Raw genomic sequence first — 25,647 nt, 5'->3', positions numbered from 1 at the left:
ATTTTAGTACTTCCTGAATTTACCATGTTTTCAGTTCTGGTAATGCAATTCCGCGGGTTTGAATTCTTCTGAATCTACTGCACTGCAAGCTACAATAAGTAATTTTTTCTTTGCAGATGGTGAAACCCTTTATAGAGCCTAAGACGTACAAGAAAGTGAAGTTTGTATATTCTAATGACCTGGAAAGCCGAAAGTTAATTGAGGACCTTTTTGATAAGGACAAGCTCGAATCTGCATTTGGAGGACGAAACACAGTTGGGTTTGACTACAAAGAATACAGCGAGTGGATGAGAGAGGACGACAGGAAGATGTCTGATTTCATTAACTCAGGATATTCGAACCCATCAGTATTATCTGATTTCCCAGAGTCAGAGTCATCAGTTTCAGTACGTGGTTCAGATGAAGAAGTCTCTTCTGAAGATGATGGAATTGATCCAGAGGGTAGTGATGATCTGACAGATGAGAAGATACCAGACCACCTTGGCTGCAAAGATGGTGCTAATGTTTTAACAGAGGCTCAAGAAAAGGTGATGCAAATGAGTAAGTCAGCTTAAACTTGAGAAACATGGGTAAGGCCCTTAATCTATCTACTTGTCAAAGTAGATTATATGTTGATGTTTCTGGGCTCGGAATCCATTTTCCTTGTTGGTATGTATATATCTATGCTGCTTATCTAACTGCATTTCCCTAGGATGAAACAAGTTGAGGGCAAGTAAGAATAGACACCCAATGTTGGAAGGGTTGCTATGTTAAGATATCTGACACAAAAATCAAGATTGATTCATTGACAGCAACCCATTCTATGTGGACTCAATTTTATGAAAAGGCCATAGCTAGGCATATATGCAAGCACAATTTCACTATGCAATGACGTGCAGTCGATCATGATCTTAAGGCTAATTTATTTTGACGTAAACCAGGAGAATAGGGCAGACCAATTACCATCCCAAATCTCTTTCAGAAGGAATTGTGCTTCAATTTTGTCACTATAAATTTGGATTTGTTTTACTTTGATTAGCTTGATTCAAGATCACTGGTTTGCTTCGATTATATCATCATTGGGTGTAGTTGTAACTCTTGTTGGGAAATAATTCCCTATCTTTCTTTGATTTAGTGGAAAGTAAATTTTACTGAACATTGTTGATCATGTTATGTTTTTTTTTAACATCCGTGCATCCGAAAGGTATCGTGTGTTGCCAAGAGACCACCAATTTTTGTTTTTTTGGATGCATAAGAGACCAGCAATTGAATGGAGCAAAGAAATGGTAACATGAATTAATAGTTGAGCTTTAGAGCAGTGTACTTAATTGAAATTGGCAGATGATGTTGATGTTGCTGTCTAGATGTCTTCTCTCTTTGAACAAAAGGTATCTGTCCTTCAATCTATTAGAATGTAATGGGGTCATAACATGGTTCATAATTGCAGACATGCCATAAACTCCAATTGGTAATAAGCAAAAGATTCCTCACATGGGCTAACATGGGAAGGGCTTTCCATTTGGTCCACCTGTGCCAGTTGGTGGGATGAAGTGGCAACTCTGACCATTAGATGGGGGATCCAGATCGGAATCGGCCTAGATCCGTCCAGATTGGCTTTGAAGTCGACATATTCTAGTCATCTAGGGTTTTACCATACAGGATTGAGGAGAATGGATTCTTAAATCCTATCGGAACTATTACCTGGTTGATAAATGGGGAGTGAATGCTCTTCTATTGAGCTAGCTGGGTTGTTTGTGTTTTTGTTCACTTTCGGGCCTTTCTTTTTTGCCTCTTAGGCTGATTGGAGCCCCCTTTTTTGTATATTCCTTCTTGTTGTTCTATAAATTTGAATTACCGATACAAAAAAAAGATTCTTAAAACCCTTTGTGTGGGGGGGGGGGTTGTAAAGCATTGACATATAGGAGAATATATAAATGAATTTGAGGTTGAAATTGTTGCCTCATTGGGAGATTCATTCTCGTTCTTCCGAAACTTATTATTTACTTTGATGTTCATTAATCTGGACCCAAACCTGTCATTTGAAAGAAAACAAAATCAGATAAAACTGTAGATAATATCACAATGAACAAGAAACTGATATATAGAATAACAAAATTGATTTAAGAATAGATTGATGTACTGTATTTCTTCAGGAGACAGCCCTTCTTCTTTCTCTAACTCGTTATATGTATCCTGCCACCCATCATCTATTATTATGAACTTTGCAGGGGTGCCTCCATCAGATAAGCTGAGTCAGAGAAAGATTGGTAAGAGATGTTGAAAACTATCTAGTTCAAGCTTTATCTCTTGTTCAATAAAAGAAAATAACACAGACTAAGATGGAGAATTAGAAGCAACCTAAAAGAATTAAGATGGTATGCACCAGGAATCATGTCTACCTCTTTAGGCCATCTTTTATTCCTTGAGGATTAACCTCAGTATAAAAGGCATCCCAGGTGCACCAGCCAAACCAATCTAACATTCCAGGCATCTGCTTCCATATGCAACACCCCAAAAAAATTAATAAATATATAAATAAATTATTAGGAATGGGAATATGTTATCCATGCAAGATGACTAAATCAAAGTGCCACAGTAAGATGAGTCCCATGAATTAGACAAAGCAAGTAGACTTGCCTTTTTGGTTTCACGAAGTGAAAAGGTCCCCTTATGCTTCTCCAATATCCTGTATCCATACTCTACATTAGAACAAGTAAGAACTAAGTACACCATGACTGCATATGACATTAATCCAATCCATTGGTATGGAAAATGACATTGCTGCCATCTAAGACCACACCTTGGATTCTTGTCATATGACACTTGACATCAGAATCTAGGAATCAAATTTCATTTTGAGAGCCGACCTACTTCATGGATTCATTCATCAGATCAAATGGGTTGTTTCCATAGTTCACAAAAACTGCTTTTAGAAACTGTGATGCAACTATAGCTGGGTCACCTATCAAAATATAAAATAGGTCAATGTCATTAGGTTATGATTATATAACTAGCTCTAAACAAAATTAAGAAGTCATTTGGACAGAAATGCAGGAGGAAGCTGTTCCATCCAGCATTGTATTGAGCAGAACCAGATTGGATGCACTGTGGATTGCTGTGATAGCATGATCATCATCCTATGAGGTCAAACTTTTATTGGTATAACTCCTCAACTGATCCATTGAATTGGAGACCAACTTATACAATAAAGAGCTTACCACTTTCTACACACAACTCGAGCTCATTTGCTGAGTTACCCTGCAAACTGCTTCTGAAATCACCATCCAACACAGGCAAGAAAAGGATGTAAGATGTAGATGCATTAGAAGCAGAGAAACTTTGGTCTTCTCTAGCTTCCAGAAGCAGCATCTGTGTCTCAACAGGAACATCACTTCCTGAGTTTCCCATCCGGGGTATCATCCACCAAATCTTAAACCGAAACAAACAAAGAAATCTGACTCCTGCTTCCCTGTATTGGAAGCAAAAAAATATATATATATAAAACTTTCAATCATTAAAATTCTTAGAGTGAAGTTGCCAAGTTGTATGTCTAATTTTTAAATAATAACCTGCTACTATGATATATGATCGTATTTACCCGTATTGACAAAGCTAATTAAGAAATTAGATGAAAAGAGTTAAGAGGGCAAGGAGGACTGTATAGTTCTTCCAGTCTTGTCGATTTTAGATCAGACTAAAACATTTATTCTGAGCCTTGGAACCCACTTGTGGACCAGTATGGACATAGTATGTTCTTCGAAGACCATGGTTATAAAAGGCAAAATGTGGACCATATACCATCTCTTTGGGAAAGAATATCCATGTTTATACTGTTGATACTGTCTCCAAATTTCAGGTGGAATGATCTTTTGGATTTGTATATATCTCCTCAACTACACATACTACATAACAATTGTAGTTCACACTGGAATTTCCTTGTTTGGCTACTTCCATAAGAGCATTCCACCATATTTAAGAATAATCAGTCTCCAAAAAAGCACTACAGGCAGGGCACTCAAAACAGGGGGGGGGGGAGGAAGGAATTACCTCCAAGACCCATTTCCTCTAACCAAAATATACATACAACAAACAAGTAAGGACCAAGTTTCCCCTCACCAACGGTGAAGAGAGAACCTCTTAATCCACGAGATCTGACCCTCTAATCAGACTAAGAAAGAGTAGTTTGGACCTTCAGAAATATGGGATGGGAGTTAATTATGACAATCACTATTTCATGAGGCCAATCGTAGTGTCAAAACCACCTTGAATGAAGAGATTAGCAGAAAACTTTCTCAAACATGTAAATAAGCAAGAACAAAAGACATATTGTAAACGGATTTCTTATTGACACCCCTTAAGTTGCATAATAATTTATAACTTTTTTTTTCGTCTTCTTAATATAACACAAATTTTCTTTCAACCAGCGTAAAAACCTATCATTTCACATGTGTACTTGAAAAGCATAACAATGACAGTTCTTTTACATTATTTAACTTTTTTTTACCTCAAAGAAATTGGAAATAAGACAAAGGGTAACCCAAAAAAAAAAAGGTTACATGTGCTAAATACTCAGGTGTCATTTAGATAGTCTCTAATGTAAAACTCTAATCAATAACCAAAAATAATGCATATCATCCAAGCACTTAAAAAAGATGCCAAATATTCTTAAATGATCCCGCTTCAACGCAGCAGATTTTCTCAGTTCTTGAAGAGAGAGAGAGAGTTTATTATGAACTTTTGTACAAAGCTGGAGTGTAGAAACCTTACAGCAAATAAGGACTCACTATATTAACAACCACTTTCATCAATGGCTTCAGAGTGGTAAATTGGGAAAGCAAAGTGTGAGTTCTGATTATTCAAAATAACATGTAGAGAGAAGACAGGGAGAAAAGAAGACTTACAGAACTCCAAGCTTGAAAACATGACGGCAACTTCTATCTGTTGAAGTAGCCCCCAGAAACACAGAATCATTTGTGGACGAGGTCACAACAATGTTCTCGGGGACACCAGTCAGCGCATCCTTGCTGTTAATCCTTAAAATCTCATCTGAGACGACGGGTTTTGTGCTTAAACACATGGACTGCTTCCATGTCTTCTGGAGACGCAAGCATCGATTAGAGAAAATCCTTTGATTTGGGTATAGAAATAGCGAGCTGATAGGGGCATTGAGCGACAGAGTTCTCAGAGATGGAGAAACCATAGTCTTTCTTCCCAATCGTAAACAAAACAAAACAAAGCCCGTGGATGATTAGTTTTGAAATTTCGACCGTTCGAATGAAGAATGAATACCTATAAGGCTATAAGGATTCTTATCCTATCACCTACAGCCAAGAGGAGGCGGGGAATAAAAAGACCGGGAAAGGATATGAGAGAGAACGGCAAATTTTTTTGTGTGATTACAAACGAGCCTCACTCATATCCAAAAGATAGGATGACTCGAATAATCGTGCGACTCCACTCTCCCATTGATTTTTTTTTTTTTTTTGGTAATGACACCACTCTCCCATTGATGATGGACAATGATTCAGCAGCTGACGTGGGCGAGTGCAATTGACTGATCGAAGGTGGTGATTGGTTTGGTGGCCCACGTACGGTCCGAAATTAATATTCTATTAAATATAATTTCTTAAAATAATTATCATAAAATGTATAATTTCAAGATATGAAATTTCAAAATCCACCTAGGGTAGCATTCACCCCTTCACTTTCTCATTGAATTTTTATTTTCTTCAGCTCTTCTTCGCCCCTCAACATAGTGAAACCTCAATGCCGCTTTCTCCAAACTCATGACTCTGTTCTCCCATCTATGGAGAATGAAAAGAGATAATTAAAAAAAATCTGTATTCGATTTGTGTTTGTATCTATTGGGAATCAGTATTCAAAAAACCGATTTAAAGTTTGTCAGATATGTATACAAATTGTTATACTCAATTCAAATTTGATCATTTATATCCCTTGTTAAAACGAAATGACAAATAAAAATTGTGAAGTTTAACATGTTTAAAACAGATTCAGGATTTTAACAGGATGGTAAAAAATAAAATCAAATATTTTAACAGTGACAAAAAAATTAAAAATAAATAAAAAATAATGATACGGAATTAAAAAACATAGGACCAAAAAAAGATTGTACACACGCATAAATTGTGAGAATTTATACGTAAAAGAATAAGAACTTATAAATGAGAGGGAGAGATGGTGGAAATTAAAAAATTAATTATTATTGGAGAGAGCGTTTTCTGTGGGGGAGCGCAGGGGCTACGTGCGCATAACAGCTAATGAGAGCAAACGCTAACATCTCGGGGGCAGGGCGATCATTTCGCCCTCCATTGTGTCTGGGTTAGGGGTGCCAATCAGTCGGTTCGGTTCGATTTCGGTGTGGCTTTTAGGGAAACCGAAACCAAACCAATAAGGACTTTTCGATTTCGCCCTCGGTTTTGGTTTTGGTGCGGTTTGGTTTCGTATCGGTTTCAATTTATGATAACGGTTTGAGCGGTTTGGATTCGATTCGATACCGGGTTTTTTTAAACACATTGGGTTCGATTTGTGCCTATTTTCTTCTCTTTCTCTTTTCAACTACATAAAATATTTCATTAGCCCCACATTTAAAAAGGAGATCAATGGAACAAGCATTGTTACAAATCAATTTCCCTATTTTCATAACATCATATTCATTGATTTGTAACAATTTCCCTTACAACCATAAATTTGCTCACTAATATTGAAATCAATTCAATTATTCATATTCTTATATTCATTATTTTTTTATCGGTTTCATTCGATTTGTTATCGGTCAATCCGGTTTTTAGTTGGTCCCATCATACCCCAGTCCAAAACCAATCCAATAAGGATCGGTTCGGTCTCGGGTTTTTTCGATCGATCTTAACGATTCAGCCTAGGATTTGACACCCTTAGCTAGTCTAGGTGTAGCCTAAGCCCCCACCCCCCAAATAACATTTTCCCGTATTATTGAGTTAACTAATTTAAACAAGGGTAAATTACACGTCACCCCTGGTTTTCAAACAAAACTTAGATCACCCCTTGGTTTTTGAAAAAATTCAATTACCCCTTGATTTAGACCCCAATATGACAAATTAGTCCCTACCATTAGTTTTATGCTGTTAAGTGATGATGTTAGCCAGTTAAATAAATTCAAATCTCTAAACTGCCCTTGACCAATGTTGAAGATGAAGGAAGGGTAGTATTATAAATTTAATTATAATGTTTTAATACAAGGGTAAAATAGTTATTACACACCAATAACTAATAGCAGATTAGAGGGGATGATTTGAATTTTTCAAAAAACCAGGGGGTGATCCTAAGCCCAGTAGGACTGTGACTGAGCTGAGATATCCCAGTCCAGCTTTGGGCCGGACCAGGCCTAGGCTGAGCCCCGTATACACTGAGCTGGGCTTGGATTTTCAAAAACCCAACCCAGCCCTGTTGCACCCCTAGGGGGAACACTATTAAAGCCCCATACACTTGCAGTTTTAAATTCCGAACAAAATAAGAGGAACAGAGGAAAGCTTGGGGATTACTAGAAAAGGTATGGATTGACACACAGAGACGCCATTGCGCGTAACAACGATGCTGAAAGCACAGTGATCAGTGTTGTTGTGCCTGTCATTCATCATGGCGCAAGCATGAACCATTAATCCAGACTCCCACCACCTTCCATTGATGATCGAACATCGAACCGTTTTATGTCCGCGGAAGAAACCCTATATCTCAGTTATCGAACATCAAGGACGATAAGGACATGAGAACCTCCGATTCAAGGGGGTCTCTCAGTGCAATATCATCTAGACATCTAAAATCATAAACTCAGAGTCGCTACGAGCTTATTCCGATCATCCATTTATCTTTTGTCTCTTGTCATTGATTTCGATCTCTGGTTCGACAAAAATATGGCGGCTGGACAGGTCGTTATGCGCGCCAAGTATAAGACATCTGTTAAAGACCCTGGCATCCAAGGAGTGCTTAAGATGGTTGGTATCTGAACTGAATTAGTTCAACTTCAGGCTTTTTCCCCCTCTGGGTGAAGATTGTTGCTTCAGCTTTTATGTTTGATTCGGAACCTTTGTAGAACCTTCGGCTTTTCAATTGTCATTCTACCCTTCTTTCTTGTAAAATGAAAATTTTTATTAAAATATCCAATGCACTGTCTTCCTACTTAAGTTCAAAACCTTGTTTTCCCCACCATTCTTCCTCTTCTTGATTTTTATTATTAGTGTAGAACAATTTTTTTTTGTGGGGTGGGGGGAGGGGGGGGGGGGGGTGAAATGGGGGTTGAGGTGTTCACCATACAAGGAAGAGAATATATAATGCAAATCGTTGAATGTACAGCTTTTTGAATTTATCAGAGAAAAAAAATGTGAATAAAATCTAATTGTATTTTGGCAGACATTGATTAATTTGATGCATGTTGATCGGTTTTATTATGGAATGTTGAAAATAGTGACTCATAAGAACATGAAAGCCCTGTCATGTAAGTAAATTAGTGTTATTGATTTAAAATGTTGTAATTTACTTGCTACAGAACACACATTTTGAGGTGGTTGAAATTGGTAATTTACAAGAGAATTTGAACTCAGTACATCGAACCTGTGAAATGTTATAGTGAATGCTTATGTTACTGTTTACTCGTAAATGCACATATTTATGCCAGCTGGTTTCTTGACTGTTAGTCCCTTAGCCTTTAGTTCTGAATGTATACTTCCCAAATGACTACGCCTGACATTTCGATTGTCATCATTATGCAGACCTGGGACAAATTTACATTTGCTACAAATGATCCTAGGTCATCTGTAAAGCTTGATGTGGGGTTTAAATCCATTAAAGGTACTTCTCATTATATTTTCCTCTGCAAGAATTGATGTTTGTCAGAGGATGTTTATTAGTAATAATAAGTCATCCATTCTCTTTGTTGCTTGAGTACTAATTTTGTAAATTGGTCATTGTATATGTGTCCACAATTATAGGACCACATACTGATTCTTAAGATTTGTTGGTTTTCAATTTTCATGTAGGAAAAATGGTACTGGTTGTGCATACTTGCATTCAAATGATTCCTCTATAATAGCATTACTTTTTGTCGCAGTTAGGTTGGTTGACTGTGTGGATTGGGCTTTTGTTTGAAAGAAATTGTTGTTTAGAAGTTAGAACCTGTTGGTGGTGCCTGGAGGGTTAGAATATGGATTTAACATGCTGTTTCATTAGGATGGTCGGTGGTGTATGCCATTCTGAAAATAATATAGGGAGGAAAAAACATGGGAAAAGTTTGCTTTTTTGATACCCAGAGCCATTGGTTCCATCATGTGGACCCAAAGGCAAAAAATCTCAGCTCCAGAATTTCTCTTAGCTTTTCTAGGTTGGCCTCTTGTATTTCCATCATCGTGCAAGGGAGAGACTTACATAAAGCTTGAAGCGCTTTAGGTGGCAGAGATAATTGTACATTTTAATGCATAGACATGCATATTTTGTCAATAATCCGATCCTTAGTACTTCTGCCATTCTTTTCTGTGTCTTAGCTGTTTTTATATCCAATTTTTTTTGTCTTTCATGATTTCTTAGGTCACAAGTTCAGCAAGGAGGGATCGAAACGGGCACTACTGAATCTTACACAAGATCAGGTTTGCGTCAACCAGTTTAATCCCATGTCTTGTATGGCTTTGACGGCAATATCATGCATGTTTTTGTTTTCTATTAAGCGGCCTTGAATGCTTTGACAGTGCTAATTTGTAGGGCTTTTAACAGATTGAGCTCAAATAGGCTCTACCTAGATCCGCTTCAATTCTGATCTAAGTATATCCTATATCTGATTCAAAATGCAATAGATCACACATTTATGATTTGAATTTGAATCTGTTAAATTTTTGGAATTCTTATTTGATCTGATTAACAAATAGCCAGATAGATGACCTAAAATATTTGTTGCTGGATATATGCATTTCATATTTTGTTTCTGTATGTATTCTATTTTTTTTCCAACACAGAGAGATACACACACACACACACACACACAGAATGGTGCTGAGTCGACTGTTGCATATATGGGGAATTCTCTAGATAGGCCACATGTCAAATTCTCTTGGCTTATCTGAAATTTATAGTTCACCATATATGGGGCTTTTGGACTTGGTTTTCCGTAGTCCGTACAATCCTTGTTCTTAAATATTTAAAAGTATTTTTCGGCACATAGCAATGTTCAAGTGGATCAAAAATTAACCCTTGATGAAACTTTTGGGTTTGTTCATTTTATCCTATGTCCTTCGATATTTTTATATTTCCCCCTGACGCTGGCATAGCTAAGCTGAATATGCACACACACTCGTGTACGTACTAGAAATCTGATCTAAATTGGGCAACCCTGCTGCTTTGTGCTCTGAATTAGTCAATTCATTAATGGTGCTTCGGCATGAGAACTGTACTTTTGAACTGTATTTGTTGTGTACACCATGTTTGGAACTAGAAATTTGCCTGACTTTATTCCTTAATATTATAGGGTGGAGGTTACATTTTCGAGTTTGACAAGTTCCCTGATCGTGATGTTTGCCGAGATTTTGTGGGTACGTTTCAATCTTGGTTGCAATTATGACACATGCCATCCACTTCAGGAAAAGGAACTTGTTTTCAATTTAAGTGATGTCATTCTAGCATGTATATTGGCATTTGTGTAGATTATTTAATGGGATCATAACAGTTCATGCAGCCCTTCAGCCTAGTATGTTTATTGCATATAGTGGTCACTTTTAAGTGTTGCTCTTCTTTCTTAGTTTTGTTTTAGTTGTTTTCTATTTTTCAGGAATCTACTGGGTTTCTTATGTTTTATTATCGTCATGAGCCTGAGTTCATCTTCTTCTTTCTGATTTTCTCAATTTTTTGTATTTGTATGTTCATCATGAGTTTTTCTTGTGTGAAATCTTTTACTTGACATGGTTGGTAATGATTCGATTTCATTATCTTTTCATGTTTTTCTGTCAATCATGTCCTCAGGCCTCTATGTCTTTTTTGGTTTACTTCTTTTAATGTTCCATGTAGAAAGGAAATAAAATTGGCCAAGGTGCTTGTTTGGACCCACAATACATTATCATATGTGTATCTTTTGCAAAGTTCTTCTTCTATTTCTCATTCAATGTGTTGTACTGGGGAGCAAATTTTTTTTTGGGTCCATTTACAGAGTTTGTTAAAAAGGAGAACAAAAGTTAATACTGGAATGAAACATCAGGAAGAGCCGTAGAAAGTGCTACAAATGTAGAGATTATTTATGGTGCATGGTTCTAACTGTGCATGTAGTGGAAAGAAACCTATTGATCCATGTATATTAAATGCCCATTCCATGGATCTGGTTTGACTTACCTCATCTGCCTTCAAAGATTAATCTAGAAAGGAGGACAAAGATGATGTGCAACCTCACAAAACTACTGCTGCCTTAAGCCTTGTCACTACTTGAAGCTTAAATACAATTTTATCGAAGTATTATACCCTGTTTTGTTTGGGCTAAACTAAATCCCTCCTCATCTTAACACATGCAGTAGATTCTTTGGACATACAATACATTTGTTTGTATCTTCTTCAACAATGTAAGAAATTGGTTTACCTGAAGATATACTTCCTTTTCCCTTTGAACAGGTAAAGTCCTTGGGAAACTTCAGTCTATTGTTCTGTCTGGACAGGATGTTAAAGTGGTTTCAGAAAGATCTCCTGCTACAGTTCAAGATGAACAACTTAGTCCAGAAGAAATGGAGCGCCGAATGAAGTTGTTGCGAGATGATAGGTGAAGTTTCTTTTGATATCCATGGATCTATGTGCTAGTATCTTTGATGTAGATTCTGTTAGCTTTTAGAGTGGAAGAAGAAGAAGAGAAGAAACTTCAAGAGAGCAGCCATGGTTTTCGTTTGGTGTTTTATATCTCAAAATAAGATACTAACATGCTTATATTGAAAAGAATATATAATTACACACAGGCCCTTGGCCTCATACAAAAGACATAAAGAATACATAAAAGAAGGGTTATGTACATATAGACCCCTGATACAACTATTCTTAACATTCCCCCTCAAGCTGGGTGGTATATGTCATACATACCCAGCTTGTCTAACATAAAACTAAAGTGATGAGAGCTAAGTCCTTTGGTGAAGATGTCTGCCACTTGTTCATTTGTCTTCACAAAAGGAGTACAAATAGTCTTAGAGTCTATCTTCTCCTTGATAAAGTGTCTGTCAACCTCAACATGCTTTGTCCTGTCATGTTGAACTGGGTTGTGAGCAATACTTATGGCTGCCTTGTTATCGCAATATAGACTCATAGGTTCAGTCGTCTCAAATCCCAATTCTTGAACAAGTTTCTTCAACCACAAGATTTTACACACACCATGAGCCGTGGCTCTAAACTCTGCTTCAACACTTGACCTAGCTACCACAGGTTGCTTCTTACTTCTCCAGGTGACTAAATTTCCCCCAACAAAGGTACAGTATCCAGAGGTGGATTTTCTATCAGAAATAGACCCGGCCCAATCAGCATCTGTATATACTTCAATTCTCAAGTGACCATTCTTAGAGAAGAGAAGGCCTTTTCCAGGGCATGACTTCAAATACCTGAGAATCCTGTAAACTGCATCAAGATGTCCCATCTTGGGTGCATGCATAAATTGACTCACCACTCCAACAGCGTAGGTGATGTCAGGCCGGGTGAGGGAGAGATAGATTAGCTTACCTACTAATTTCTAATACTTTTTCGCCCGCATCCACAAGAGGTTCACCACAATCTTCGCCTAGTTTGTGGTTCTGCTCAATAGGGGAGGAGATTGGTTTGCATCCTAAGTAGCCTGTCTCTGTAAGTAGATCAAGAACAAACTTCCTTTGGCAAACATTGATCCCTTGCTTGTATCTTGAAACTTCAATCCCCAGAAAATAATTCAATGGACCGAGATCTTTGATCTCAAACTGCCGAGCCAAATAAAGTTTAAGCTTTAAGATTTCAGCTTCACTGTTTCCCGTGACCACAATGTCATCAACATAAACAATGAGAGCCGTAATAGTGTTGCCCTTCCTTTGTATAAACAATGTGTGGATCAGCTTGACTTTGAGTATATCCATTTTGTCGGAGGGCTTGTTTGAACCTCTCAAACCAAGCCTTAGGAGACTGTTTGAGTCCATAGAGATCCTTCCTAAGACGACACACTTTCCCATTGTCACCAGGATGCTTGAACCCAGGAGGAGAGTGCATATATACCTCTTCTTCTAGGTCACCATGTAAGAATGCATTCTTTACATCAAGCTGGTATAATGGCCAATCAAGGTTTGCAGCCATTGAGAGAAGTACACGAATGGAGTTATGCTTGGCCACCGGAGCAAAGGTTTCCTGATAGTCAATGCCATACACCTGTGTATAACCCTTGGCGACAAGTCTTGCCTTATAGCTCTCCATAGTACCATCAGACTTGAACTTGACTGTGAATACCCATCTGCATCCAACAGGGATTCTCCCTTTAGGGAGTTCAACAAGGTCCCAAGTGTGATTCTTCTCAAGAGCTAATATCTCTGTGTTCATTGCTTCTCTCCATTTTGGATCTGCCATAGCCTCTGCTACATTCTTGGGAATAGATATGGATGAGATAGCTACAGTGAAGGCTATACCTGTAAGGGAGATAGAATCATAGGAAACAAGCTTAGCAATGGGATTAGTACATGCCCGAGTTCCCTTGCGGTGAGCAATAGGAAGATTTAAGTCTGAGGATGTAGAAGTAGAGGAAAGTATACCTGTCTCGACGGATGGAGGCTCAGGATGAGGAGACGAAGAAGGATTTTGGCAGGTCTTCTTTATAGGAAGCCATGAAGAAGGATTTCTCCTGTCTTTTGTATACACCAGTAACTCCCCCTGTTCTCTGTTCACCTGTGCACTAGGAGGCTCCCCCTCAACAACAGTATCCACAGAAGGTTCCCCCTCAACAACAGTATCCACAGAATTTTTCTTTCCCTTGTCAATCTGAAAAGGGGAAATAGGGACAAGAGAGGAGAAAGGAAATGAAACAAACTTGGGAACCTCTTCACCCTTAACACCACCACCAAGAGATGAACACTCCCCCTGAAGAGGTGACTGAAAATACGGTATGGTTTCAAAGAAATGGACATCTTTGGAGAGAAGCCATCGACGAGTAGGAGGATGATAGCATTTATACCCTTTGGAGGTGGAGGAATACCCAAGAAAGATGCACTTTAGAGCCTTAGGATCCAATTTAGTGTGGGCAGATTTGCTAATATGTACATAGCAAATACAGCCAAACACCCTTGGAGGAAGAGAAAAGGAAGAAGACCGTGAGGGTAAGACATCAAGAGGAACCTTGAAGTTCAAGACACTAGACGGCATATGATTAATAAGAAAAACAGCAGTGCGTAGAGCATCAGACCAAAAAGTTTTTGGAACATGCATGGTAAACCAAAGGGATCTAGCCACTTGAAGGAGATGGTGATTTTTTCTTTCAGCCACCCCATTTTGTTGTGGGGTATCAACATAGGCCACCTGATGATTAATGCCATGGTCAGAAAAAAAGGTTTCCTATACATATACTCCCCACCTTTGTCAGAACGAACAATTTGGATCCGAGTTTGAAATTGGGTATACACTAACTCATAAAATTTTTTAAATGCAACATAGACATCACTCTTGTGTTCCAAAAGGTAAACCCAAGTAACCCGAGAATAGTCATTAATGAAAGAAACAAAGTAGCGGAAGCCACGCAAAGAGGTAACAGGGGAAGGCCCCCAAACATTAGTATGGATAAGATGAAAAGGTGAAGTAGATCTATTACCATTAGATGCATAAACTGTTTTACAACTTTTGGCAAATAGACAAGGTTCACAATGAAAAATATCCTCCTGAGTACGTCCACCTTCTTGCCCACAAACATAGGACTGAGCTTGCACAACAGGGGAAACACTAGTCTCCAAAACATACAAGCCGTTAGTTTCACAACCACTGCCAATCACCCTCCTCGTCACCAAATCCTGAAAAATACAATGGGTAGGAAAGAAGGTGACAAAGCAGTTCAAAGATTTAGTCAATTGGCTAACTGAAAGAAGGTTAGTAGCAAAGTTGGGAACATGAAAGACAAACTTCAAGGGTAAAAGTAGTGTAACCTGGACATCTCCCTTACCAGAAATGGAAGAGAAGGAACCATCAGCAATTTTTACCTTATTTTTCCCAGAATAAACAGAATATGAATTATACAGCTGAGACCTACCAGTCATATGATCCGTGGCACCTGAGTCAATGACCCAAGGTGTGGTGCCGGAGGAGGAAGAGGCTTGTAGTGCAGTGGAAGTAGGAGTAGCAGAGGAACCATCCAGGTAGGCCACAATCCGGCGAAATGCAGCAATGTCTTCTTTGGAAAGAAATGATGGATCAGATTCAATGACTCCAACATGAGCCTTAGGCCCCTTCTTCCGCTGTCCCTTCAGTCCCCCAGAGGAACCAGAAGGGGGCTTCCCATGGAGATCCCAACAAAAGTCCTTTGTATGCCCAGATTTGCCACAATGGTCACATAAGAACTGGCCCTTCGCAGCTCCCTTATCAGCTCCCTTAGCAGCCCCCTTATCAGCTCCCATAGTGGAGTCCTGAGGGGTGGAAGAAACAAGAGCAGAGCACTCAACTGTGGGAGTAGTCCCCATGGCACCCCTATGGGTCTCCTCACTCTGTAGATATCTACACACCTCCTCCAGTGAGCGAAGACTTGGTCGGCCAAGGATTTGTACCCTAAGAGGCTCAAAGTCAGAATTAAGGCCGCTAAGGAGAAATAAGACCCTCTCTTTCTCAAACAACCGGTGCACCTTGACCTCATCATCAGGACACAACTGAAGATCTCTATAGTGATCATACTCCTCCCACAGGCCCACAACAAGACTATAGTAGTCAGAGATGCTTCTATCACCCTGGCGTAGGCTAACAATCTGTTGGAGAAGTTGGTACACCTTTGTAGAGTCCCCAACCCGATCAAAGATACGGGCCACACTGTCCCAAATGTCTTTGGCAGTCTCCTTGCCCATAAACCTTCTTCCAATCTCAGGCTTCATTGAGAAAAGAAGCCAAGCCATCACAAGAGAATTCTCAGTGTCGCATTTGGGGTACCCTTGCTCGGTAGGAAGGGGGGCCTTGATGCTACCATTTATGTACCCTATCTTCCCCCTACACCGAAGAATCAATTTCATGGATCGGGACCAATCCAAATAGTTGTGGTTCTCAAGCTTAGCAATAGGAAGTTGGATATTGGGGCTCTCAAAGGAAGAAGGGAGAGATGGAGCTGTTTCCACATGGGGCAAGGGTGTTTCAACATTTTCTCACCCATATTTGATCTCAAATCAGCCACTTAAAAGGAGTAAACAGCAGCACTTCAAGCAAACAGGTTTCTCTCAAAACAGTAGGCATAAAAACAGGGCAAACAATAGCCAAAAAAGGCTTGAAACACTTGGTAGATCTTCAGAAAATACTCAAATAGCAGCGGAGTATAGATGAGTAATGCTCCTTACCCAAAAACGATGCAAATGGACCATAAAAAATGACTAAACAAGGCTCTATTGAAGAGCAGGTGCCAAACAAGAACTGTAACTGGCGGAAATTCTGGGCAGAACAGCCAAACCGAGATGCAATGGGGATGAATGGGTGCTTGTAGAAGGTTAGAGAGAAGCAAAGGAGATCAAAGAGGACCCCCAAACGAAACTAGAGCACCAAGAAGCACTCCATTTGGATTCCAAACGAGAGAGAAACAAGCTGGAGAAGATGACCTAACCAGTCCTTTGAACAGCAGCAAAAAACAGGTGAATGAAACCCTTCTTCACACTTCAAACTTCCTTCGAACACTTGCAAACAGCAGGATCAATGCTCTGATACCATGTTAGCTTTTAGAGTCGAAGAAGAAGAAGAGAAGAAACTTCAAGAGAGCAGCCATGGTTTTGGTTTGGTGTTTTATATCTCAAAACAAGAGACTAACATGCTTATATTGAAAAGAATATATAATTACACACAGGCCCTTGGCCTCATACAAATGACATAAAGAATACATAAAAGAGGGGTTATGTACATATATACCCCTGATACAAGTCATACAACTATGCTTAACAGATTCGTGGCTGAACCGGCTTGACCATTATAACCATCTAGACTGATATGAACCGGTACAATTGTTTTTTTTTTTTTGGGGGGGGGGGTCTAGTAGGATTTTAGGAATTTATGTTATTTGAGAGGATAATATCTTTTACTTTATTTTATTTATTCTGATTATTTTTTTAAGTTGGATACCCATAAGGGATGGGACAACTGTTTAGTTACCTAGCTGTTAGAGTTTATATTTCAGTCTTAGAGTTTGATTAGCAAACTTAATTTTTCTTTTTTCTTTTTTCTTTGTATATGTAACCATTGAATGAGAGTGATAGATTGGAATGGAAAATAGAATTTAAAGTTTAGTTTTACCTCACGGCATAATGTAGTCCTAGATAGGTAGGTGACCTACTAGGAGCCAGTTCATCCAGGATCTGTAGAACTGCTGGTTCGATGGAGGCAGAATTGAGGTTTTAGGTTGAAATTAGGGTTAAAGTTAGGTTTAGGTTAGGGTTGTCTTATATGGTAATGATAGGCAGGTGTAGGGAAGTCTAATGGTATAGGTTTTATGATGTTTGAGTGAATGGAAGTAGGTTAGATGAGTTGGACAGCAAGATAAGGTTATTTGAGACAATTCCTAATGGAGGTAGGAGAAGGGGATTCTAGGGTTTAGGATGATGGGGGTCTGATGAAACTTGGATCTAGTGTCAATAACGATGTAAGGGATGTATGCTGAAAGTTTGGTTTGAAACTGATGGACAGATTTGAAGTTATGGAGGAATCCTAGTTAGGGTAGGAGTGAGGGTATTATGATAAATAGGGTAATGAAACTAGGGTTAAAAGATATGATTAGGTTACTAATTTCAGAATTAACATGTCATGAAATCAACTACTTATTTTGAACATGAAATCAGAATCAAGTATGGTTGAAGGTGAAACTGTGCTTTAATGGAGGTAGGAGTAGAATGGGAAATATGAGAATATAGTCAAATCAGGCTACAGGAAGGAGGTCAAATTTGAATCACTTCCCAAATTAGGGTTAATAGAGGTATGGTGAAAATCTGAGTTCAATCGGATGGCTGGTTTGGTAGATCTCAAAAATCACCTTGTATGTGACCTTCTAGAAGGAACTAAGGAAGAAGAATAGTTACAGAACTTCTTACTTGTTGCAGGTTTTATGGGGGGGGGGGGATGGAAGGCTGGTTTAATGATCTGATTGGGATCGATGGAAAGAGGGTAGGTCTAGTTTAGAGGGTAAGAAATAGAAGGTGTAAACAGAAACTTTGAATCAAACTTACTGGTTTGAAGAACTCAAAGGCAGCAGCTTGAAAATTGAAGAAACCTCCCGATCTTCTCGATGCAAGGAGTCGCAGGAGTCCGCCCACCCTATCCACTTTGAGATCCACAAGGATATAGACTCACAAAGAGCAGCAGCAATGGCAACAAGCATAAAACTAATTTTTATTAATCAAATTCGTATTCAATGCTGGCCTCCCTTACAAACTTATATAGAAGACTCAAAAATAGACTTAGACACTAAAAAGGAAAGGCCTAACCCTATCCTTAATCTATTAGGTAACTTAAACTGACTAGGACACTGAAATAGACTCAAAATAGAGTCCTAATCCAGCCCAACTAAACAACTAAAAAAAAAACTAATAAAATCACTTAAATTGAACCATCGGTTGAACCGGTTCAATTTAAAACACCAAATAAAAAGCTTAGTATGGAAATAAAAGTATGGGAGCTAATTCCGTATGCAACCTATTTACCCATATTTTAGGCCCATAAAAGTGGCCTATTACATTAGAAACCCATGGGATCAAAGGCCCAACATGTATGTAACCCAACCCTAGACTTATTCCTAATAAAAGAAGCCCAGTTTGGTGATAAATCTGCATCACGGCGTATGTACGCTGCCTTCCTCCTCTCTCTCTCCTAGTTCTGTCTTTTTTGATTTCAGTTTCCTTTAAACCTATACTGTTACTCTGTTTTCTGGCGATACAAACAGCCCCACATGGTTGGTTCGATTTCCTTGGAATCTCCCTCTTTCCTTCTCAGAATTTGGAAGATATATCCCTACCTTAAGGCAATTCTGGTTGCAAATTCTGGGGTTAAAAGACTATCTAAATTGGAAGATCCAACTCAAGTTTCAGGTCAGGTTCCTGGTTCTTCCAGTGGACCAAGTTGTATTTATTCCTTGACTTTTGGTTCTGCTATTGATCACATTCAAGGGGGCCGGTAGTTGCAATTCATCACCTGAAATTTCAGGTTGATATGTGCTTCCTTTTGAATCACTTCCAAGTCTAACCCTCATTAATAAATATAATCCCCAATTGTGTCCTCTCCTATTGAGTTACCAAATAACCCTCTCAAATTCTGGTTTATTACAAGTTTGCCATTCCCCTTGAAAATTTGCGATAAATAACAGATTTTTCCACTCCTTTGTGACTTGGGTATTTGGAATTGGGATGGGCCCATAGCGAACCCAAATAAGGTATGACCAGGGTTCCCCGTCAATCTTTTAGTGTTTTTCATGGTTGGGGGATAATGCTTTGAATTTTAACTTCTATATATGTCAATTAATAGTTTGAAACAACAAATACATAAATTCAGATTACCGCGGCTGCTGTCACAGAGTTAGCCAATTATTTCCCTGTTTGTTTTGTTGACATACTAATTAAATATGGTGTGTTGCATTCCTATGTAATATGTATAACCTTCTGCATCATACTTTGGGAGCTTGGTTAATAAGATAACAAGATTACATGCAATCCTTCTTTGATTTATTCTGTCTTGATCCTGATCATTTGACCCATTTCCTGCATAAATTCACGAGACAGATTTTCCGATGTTCTAGCAGCTTCCTTTGCTAGGACTGGAGTCAGTGTGCATTAGTTTGTATGACCTGCTTTTACACTAAGCTGCATCCATATCGCCTATTCTGGGATCCTCATTGGGTCTCCCAGAGGGAGGATTCAATACCTCTATTTCTAAACCCCCCCCCCCCCCCCCAGGGAACTTGTGGCAGTTTCTTCAGTCGTTTCAGTCACTCATAGGACTTCCCCAAGTTTAGACTGGTGTTGCCACCTCTCCCAGGACCGGAATGATTATCCCTGCCTGATGGATCCATATCATCCCTGTTTGTTGTCAGTACTGTTAACTTCCCTGCCCGTTCGTGCTTTGGGCATATCGAACGTTTATTCTTACAAATGCAATGCCATTTTCATTAGTTAATGGAATGGAGGCTGTCAGTTGCTTCGGCAGCGCTTTTTCGCCTTCTCTTCACTTTGGACTGGAGCGTTAATGGACATGGGAAGGGCGCAGGCGAAGTGTGTCTGTATGATCTATGGAGTAATGCTCCGTTATGCTCCAATGTGGTCGAATCGAACCAAAATTTCTTCATTCGGGATGACGATCCGAGTTATTCAGGGAGCCCTGGGTGGGCATGAATGAATGTTTTCAATAGTTTTTATAGTCACTTGGGCCACTGTGCCCGGGGCTCATGCTTCACAAATCCAAATTTTGCGCCATAAAGTGTGCTTTCTGTGTAATGCTGTGATGCATGTCTGTCTAGTGGTTTTTTGGTTCTCCTGTTGCTTATGAACTGATAATACTCTGCTTTGCTTTATATTTTCTCCCTTTTGTTCTTTTTATCAAGTTCCATTGTTATCACTAGAAAAAGATTTTTACAAGTTCAACAAACAGATATGATGAAAAATTATGGTCTGGCATGTTTATTATCTCCAACTTGTCAATGATTATGCTATATCTTGTTACATTATAATAATTCATTAACCTCAATGTGAGTAGCCTCTTTAGAACCTTCTATTGAGCTTTGTTTTCTTCCATTTCCTTTAAATTCTCTACTTTTGACAATGTCACTAAGAAGGCTCCTTAACAGTGAGCTGCAGAAATTGCACAAGCAATTTGTCATCACTGGCATCTTGACAGAAGCTGAATTCTGGGCGACAAGGAAGGTAATTTGTCCTTAAGGATTGTATGCTATTATTTTTCATTTTTGAACTTTAAAATGTCAGGAATTCCTTTTCTTTTCTTCTTTTGGGGGGTTAGTCTACTTTCTTATATACAAAGCTTTCTTAATTTCTTTTCTGTTGATAGTGAGGGAATGATTTTGAGATATATAACAGTCAAATGTCCTAATTATATCTTTGGGTGCAGAAATTGCTTGACGCTGATGGCAGTAAAACGTCGAAACAACAAGTGGGGTTCAAAAGTGCAATGCTTGCAGATGTTAGGCCCCTGACTGATGGTCGGGTACAGCATAGAATCTCTCCTCTGCTATTCTTACTTATATTTAAAGCATCAAGGCCTCTCTTGTTTCTGCATTCAAGTTTTACTTTCTACTTTGCTTTGAGATGGCCATTTCATACAATGTTTATGGTAAAAGTTTTCCTGTACTCAGCAGTCCACTACCTATGGACGCAGAAAGCTGATGTCACATTTCCAACCGTTGGATATCTAGGGAGTGGTGTGAAACTCTGAATTGGCTTTGTCTCAATTTTCAGACTCCAATTCAATCATATGTCCTCCCATATCCTGGCATGCACCCTCACAGTAGTCCCAAGTATTGGCATGCACCCTTTCGTTAGTCATGGAATCTTCAATGCTTTATTTTGTCCATTTTACCAACTCCATTTGGGCTGAAACTTGACATGTGAGGAAGGGACATTGAGGTGTACCTGTCTATGAAATTTTGGCCCGACTTGCCACGTGGCACAACTAGGTGTGTGGTCCATAGATTCCATAGCGGATGGCATGTCTAGGAAAACACTGCCATGTTTATTCATAAGACTGACCTTTCCAGGTACCTTTTTTTTTTTGGTATCATAACTTTCATTAAAACCTTCTGATTTTTTGTTTTTTTATGTTCTGTTGGCAGACCAATAAGGTTTTGTGCAACTTCTCTTACAAAATAATTGCTAAGGTTATTCCGGCAAGGTTAGCAAACATCCTTCCCTTTATTATTTCAGAGGAGCAAGGAGCTTTTATTCAAGGCTGAAATATTCTTGATAATATAGCTTTTGTGCAAGAGGTGGTTCAAGATCTCAACAGGGGAACCCGTGGTGGCAATGTTGTACTTAAGCTGGATATGGCGAAGGCTTATGACCGGATGGAATGGGTATTTTTGTATAAAATTTTAAATAAGTTTGGTTTTACTGATGAGTGGATCCAGTTGATAAAGAAGACGGTGGAAAATTGTTGGTTCTCTGTGGTTATGGATGGTGGCCCCTCCGGCTTTTTTAAATCTTCTAGGGGAGTGCGTCAAGGGGACCCGTTGTCGCCTGTTCTCTTTATTCTTGTAGAGGAGGTCCTTAGTCGAGATTTAAGATCTTTGTTTGTGGAGGGTAGGGCAGAGTATTTTTGGCTCCCTCGGGGATGCCTGGGAATTTTGCACTGTTTGTTTGCCGATGATACAATTATTTTCTCCAAGGGACTGAAGTCTTCTTTGAAACAAATCTGTGGATTTATAAATAGGAACGAAAGCTTTTTCGGGCAGCTAGTTAATAAGACAAAAAGTTATTTCGTGAAGAGTGAGAAAGTGTCAAACCCTGCTCTTGACCGGCTGGAATTTTGATTGAAGGACAGGAAACCCAGACCAAGCAACCAGGAACATTGTGGAGTATCACTCCAGTGACTTGGAATAATGAGGAAACCTTATGCATGTCATCCTACATACCTGTCAGAAGGTGGATAGTAGACCCCTGCACTTGTACAGCACAAAGCATGATGTATGGCCTGGACCCTAGGTAATCTCTCTCCTTCCCATAACAGTGGGACCCACCTCTGATAAAGTGTGTAAGAACCTTTATAAGGCATGTGGGGACAATGCCCTGACCAAGGGTTAAACCCCTGTGCAAGCCCCATTGAATTTCAGCTTGCTGGAGTTCTCTGGGCGATGTAGACAAGGCCCAGTGACATTGCCCAGTGACTGAAACAGCATATTTTATTGGATTTTATTTGTGGGGACCACCCAATATGAACATGGGCACCCTCCATAGATAGAGGGGAGTTTGAGGGACCACCTCATACTCTTGGTTCACTGTGGACCCCACCAGTGTGCCCAGAATCACTCAGAATCAGTTGAAAATTGATTTTCAAGAGGGGCCTTCACAGCCAAACAAGCCTCAGTGAAGGCTGGGACTATAAATAGATGAGCTTTGGGCTCATTTAGAGCTCTTATTTCTGCTCATTTCGTGGGAAAGAAAGGAAGAGAAAGAAGAGAGAAAGAAGAGGAAGGAGAGGAAGAAAGAAGAAGAAGAAGGAAGAAGGAGTAGCTGCCACCCCCATCCAAGGCTGGTTCGAGCTTTTTCAGACCTGCTCAGGTATAAGAACACCTGTATATACCTGCTGCCTCCATTTCATCTCTGTGTTTGTGATGTTCTTGCTCCCTTGGCAGCCCTGGACAGCTAGGGTTTGCCCTGGACAGCTCCAGACCTGCCATGCAAGCTGAAAGCATGGGAGATCTGTGATTTTTATTGGATTTTAATAGGCTGTAACACTATTCTTGAGAGCTGAATCTGGCTGTGCATGGCTACACTGCCCAGATTCACTTCTGGCTGACAGTTTGGAACCCTGGATGTAAACCATGGCTACACAGACCTAACCCTAGATGATTGCAGCCATGGAACATCAAATTGCATCTAATTCCAGCCCTGTATGTGGCTGAGATCGAATTCCAAGCTTAGAGAAAATCCTATGACACTATTCATTGGGTTGTCTGGGCAGCCTCTGGTAGCCAAATGGTGATCCTGATGGAAGATCCATTTGGATCAAAAGGTAGATCATCCCAGGGGCTACCTGACCCCCTAACATGCAAAGAGATCATATTTGAGCATAGCCTAAAAAGCCCAACCTTGGGAACTCAGCCCAATGTCGATTTGAGGGCACTGGCCGATGCACCCAATGCCCAAAGCCATCGCCCAGTGAAGGAAATGCTGCAGTTTTTGCAATCAGACCTAGGGGATCTCACCTAATGGATGTGGGACAGTGTGGAAGGGTGGGAAATGACATAAATACCCTTCCCCACATCTGTCCATATTAAAGGAATACTTTGAAACCCTAGTGGGCCCCGCAGGTGAAGGAAACCCTATATATTTTAAGGGGGGGATAGTTCTCAGCGTGGGACGCAAGGGCCACGCCGCCCTCAACAGCCAATGACAGCCCACGCCATTTATAGGATGCACATTGGTCATTTCCACCCCATGTGTCTGGGCGTGGCCCTTGCATCCCACGCAGAGATCGTTTCTCCATATTTTAATATTTCAATCATATGTGGATGATAAATTATATTCCTTTTTAATGTTTGAAAAAAGTTTAATAGAAACTTTCATTACAGGAAGTCTTCCTGGGAGAATCTTCTAGAAGTAACAAAACTAGTATTTACAATGAAAATAGGTGGACTGCCCCCACCAAACTTTTGATAATCTAAGCCTAGATGACCCAGATGCAAGGAAGTCAGCAAAAGTATTGTGTTGGATCTGTGGATGTAACGGAAGCTGACGGATGCGAAGCCTTGACACAGCTTCAGGATTGCTAATGCAAGATTGCTACTTGCCCAATCAATGGAAGTTGTAAGACCATTTAGAGCTGCAATTGCCATGTAGCAATCGGAATAGATGGTAATGTGATGCAGATTTAGAGTAGATGCTGGTAGAACTCCATCTCGAATTGCTTCAAGTTCTATTGCAGATGCGGAGAAACTGGATCCATGGGTACATTTGGCTGTTTGGTAGACTATGACCCTAACAAATAAGAGTGTTTTTTTTTTATGAAGATGTAAAAAAATTGGCGTAAATACCTAAAATAGGACCTAATCCCAATATGAAACCAATTTAAAATCAAAATCAAACTGAATTTAATCGGTTTGATTTTGGTTTTACAAATGTATTCTTATTCACGATTTAGTTTGGATTTGGTTTCTATATTTTGCATCTTGAATCGAATCGAATAACTAAAACTAAACCAATTGGCACCCTTTGTTGAAGCTATCGTTCTTATACGTTGAACCGGTTGGAGCTAGTCTGTTAAGATAGATTCTGAACCATATTCTTCTCATTCAATATCTCTCAATGGAGAGTAAAATAAATAGTTACAATCAAGGCTGGTTTCTCTATGGTAACCAAGATCAAAAGGATTACAAAGATATACAAGATATTGCACAAGATATTACACATGTGATATGAATGCAAGAATGCAATATTCCAGCAAGACCGAATATTGAGTTCCCAAATGAGGGAACTCTTTATTCGGTCAATACACCCCCTCAAGTTGAAGGGGAGGCCTGTCGGACCTTTAACTTGTCTCTCATGAACTGGAACCGCGCGATTGGCAAAGCCTTGCATCGGCAAGTTGATCGGCGGTGGAGATAACTTAAACGGAGAGCTATCAATGTGCTACACGTTTGCGCACAAAATGAAAATCGATCTCAATGTGTTTGGTGCGAGCGTGGAAGACCGGATTTGTTGTCAAATACGTCGCACCAAGATTGTCGCACCACAAAATTAGTGGCGACTGAATAGGAAACTGCAATTCCTTAAATAGAGCCTCATCCAA

At 39.5% G+C, this 25,647-nt stretch overlaps 3 protein-coding genes across 3 annotated transcripts; 2 read left to right on the top strand and 1 right to left on the bottom strand.

The window, feature by feature from the left end:
- Positions 1 to 1,137, top strand: LOC122644578. Its single transcript, XM_043837956.1, has 2 exons — positions 1 to 573; positions 926 to 1,137. Exon 1 carries the CDS (start codon positions 117 to 119, stop codon positions 552 to 554), a length of 438 nt encoding a protein of 145 aa, XP_043693891.1. The 5' UTR covers positions 1 to 116; the 3' UTR covers positions 555 to 573; positions 926 to 1,137.
- Positions 1,138 to 1,378: 241 nt separating this feature from the next.
- Positions 1,379 to 5,248, bottom strand: LOC122644847 (probable galactinol--sucrose galactosyltransferase 2). The gene is made up of 8 exons (XM_043838222.1): positions 4,881 to 5,248; positions 3,198 to 3,448; positions 2,851 to 2,941; positions 2,617 to 2,665; positions 2,379 to 2,470; positions 2,120 to 2,227; positions 1,896 to 2,011; positions 1,379 to 1,383 (listed from the first exon to the last, which is right to left on the bottom strand). The coding sequence occupies exons 1-8, from the start codon at positions 5,177 to 5,179 to the stop codon at positions 1,379 to 1,381; spliced, it is 1,011 nt and encodes a 336-aa protein (XP_043694157.1). The 5' UTR covers positions 5,180 to 5,248.
- Positions 5,249 to 7,495: 2,247 nt separating this feature from the next.
- LOC122644846 (general transcription and DNA repair factor IIH subunit TFB1-1-like) lies at positions 7,496 to 24,827 on the top strand. The gene is made up of 10 exons (XM_043838221.1): positions 7,496 to 7,741; positions 7,815 to 7,967; positions 8,742 to 8,820; positions 9,553 to 9,611; positions 10,484 to 10,547; positions 11,611 to 11,755; positions 20,975 to 21,050; positions 21,253 to 21,348; positions 21,974 to 22,032; positions 24,728 to 24,827. The coding sequence occupies exons 1-10, from the start codon at positions 7,739 to 7,741 to the stop codon at positions 24,825 to 24,827; spliced, it is 834 nt and encodes a 277-aa protein (XP_043694156.1). The 5' UTR covers positions 7,496 to 7,738.
- The last annotated feature ends 820 nt before the right edge of the window (positions 24,828 to 25,647 follow it).

This window comes from Telopea speciosissima, chromosome 11, assembly GCF_018873765.1.
Source record: "Telopea speciosissima isolate NSW1024214 ecotype Mountain lineage chromosome 11, Tspe_v1, whole genome shotgun sequence".
NCBI lineage: Eukaryota > Viridiplantae > Streptophyta > Magnoliopsida > Proteales > Proteaceae > Telopea > Telopea speciosissima.
Note: the sequence above shows the minus strand (reverse complement) of the source record. Positions and strands in the feature narration are given on the sequence as shown.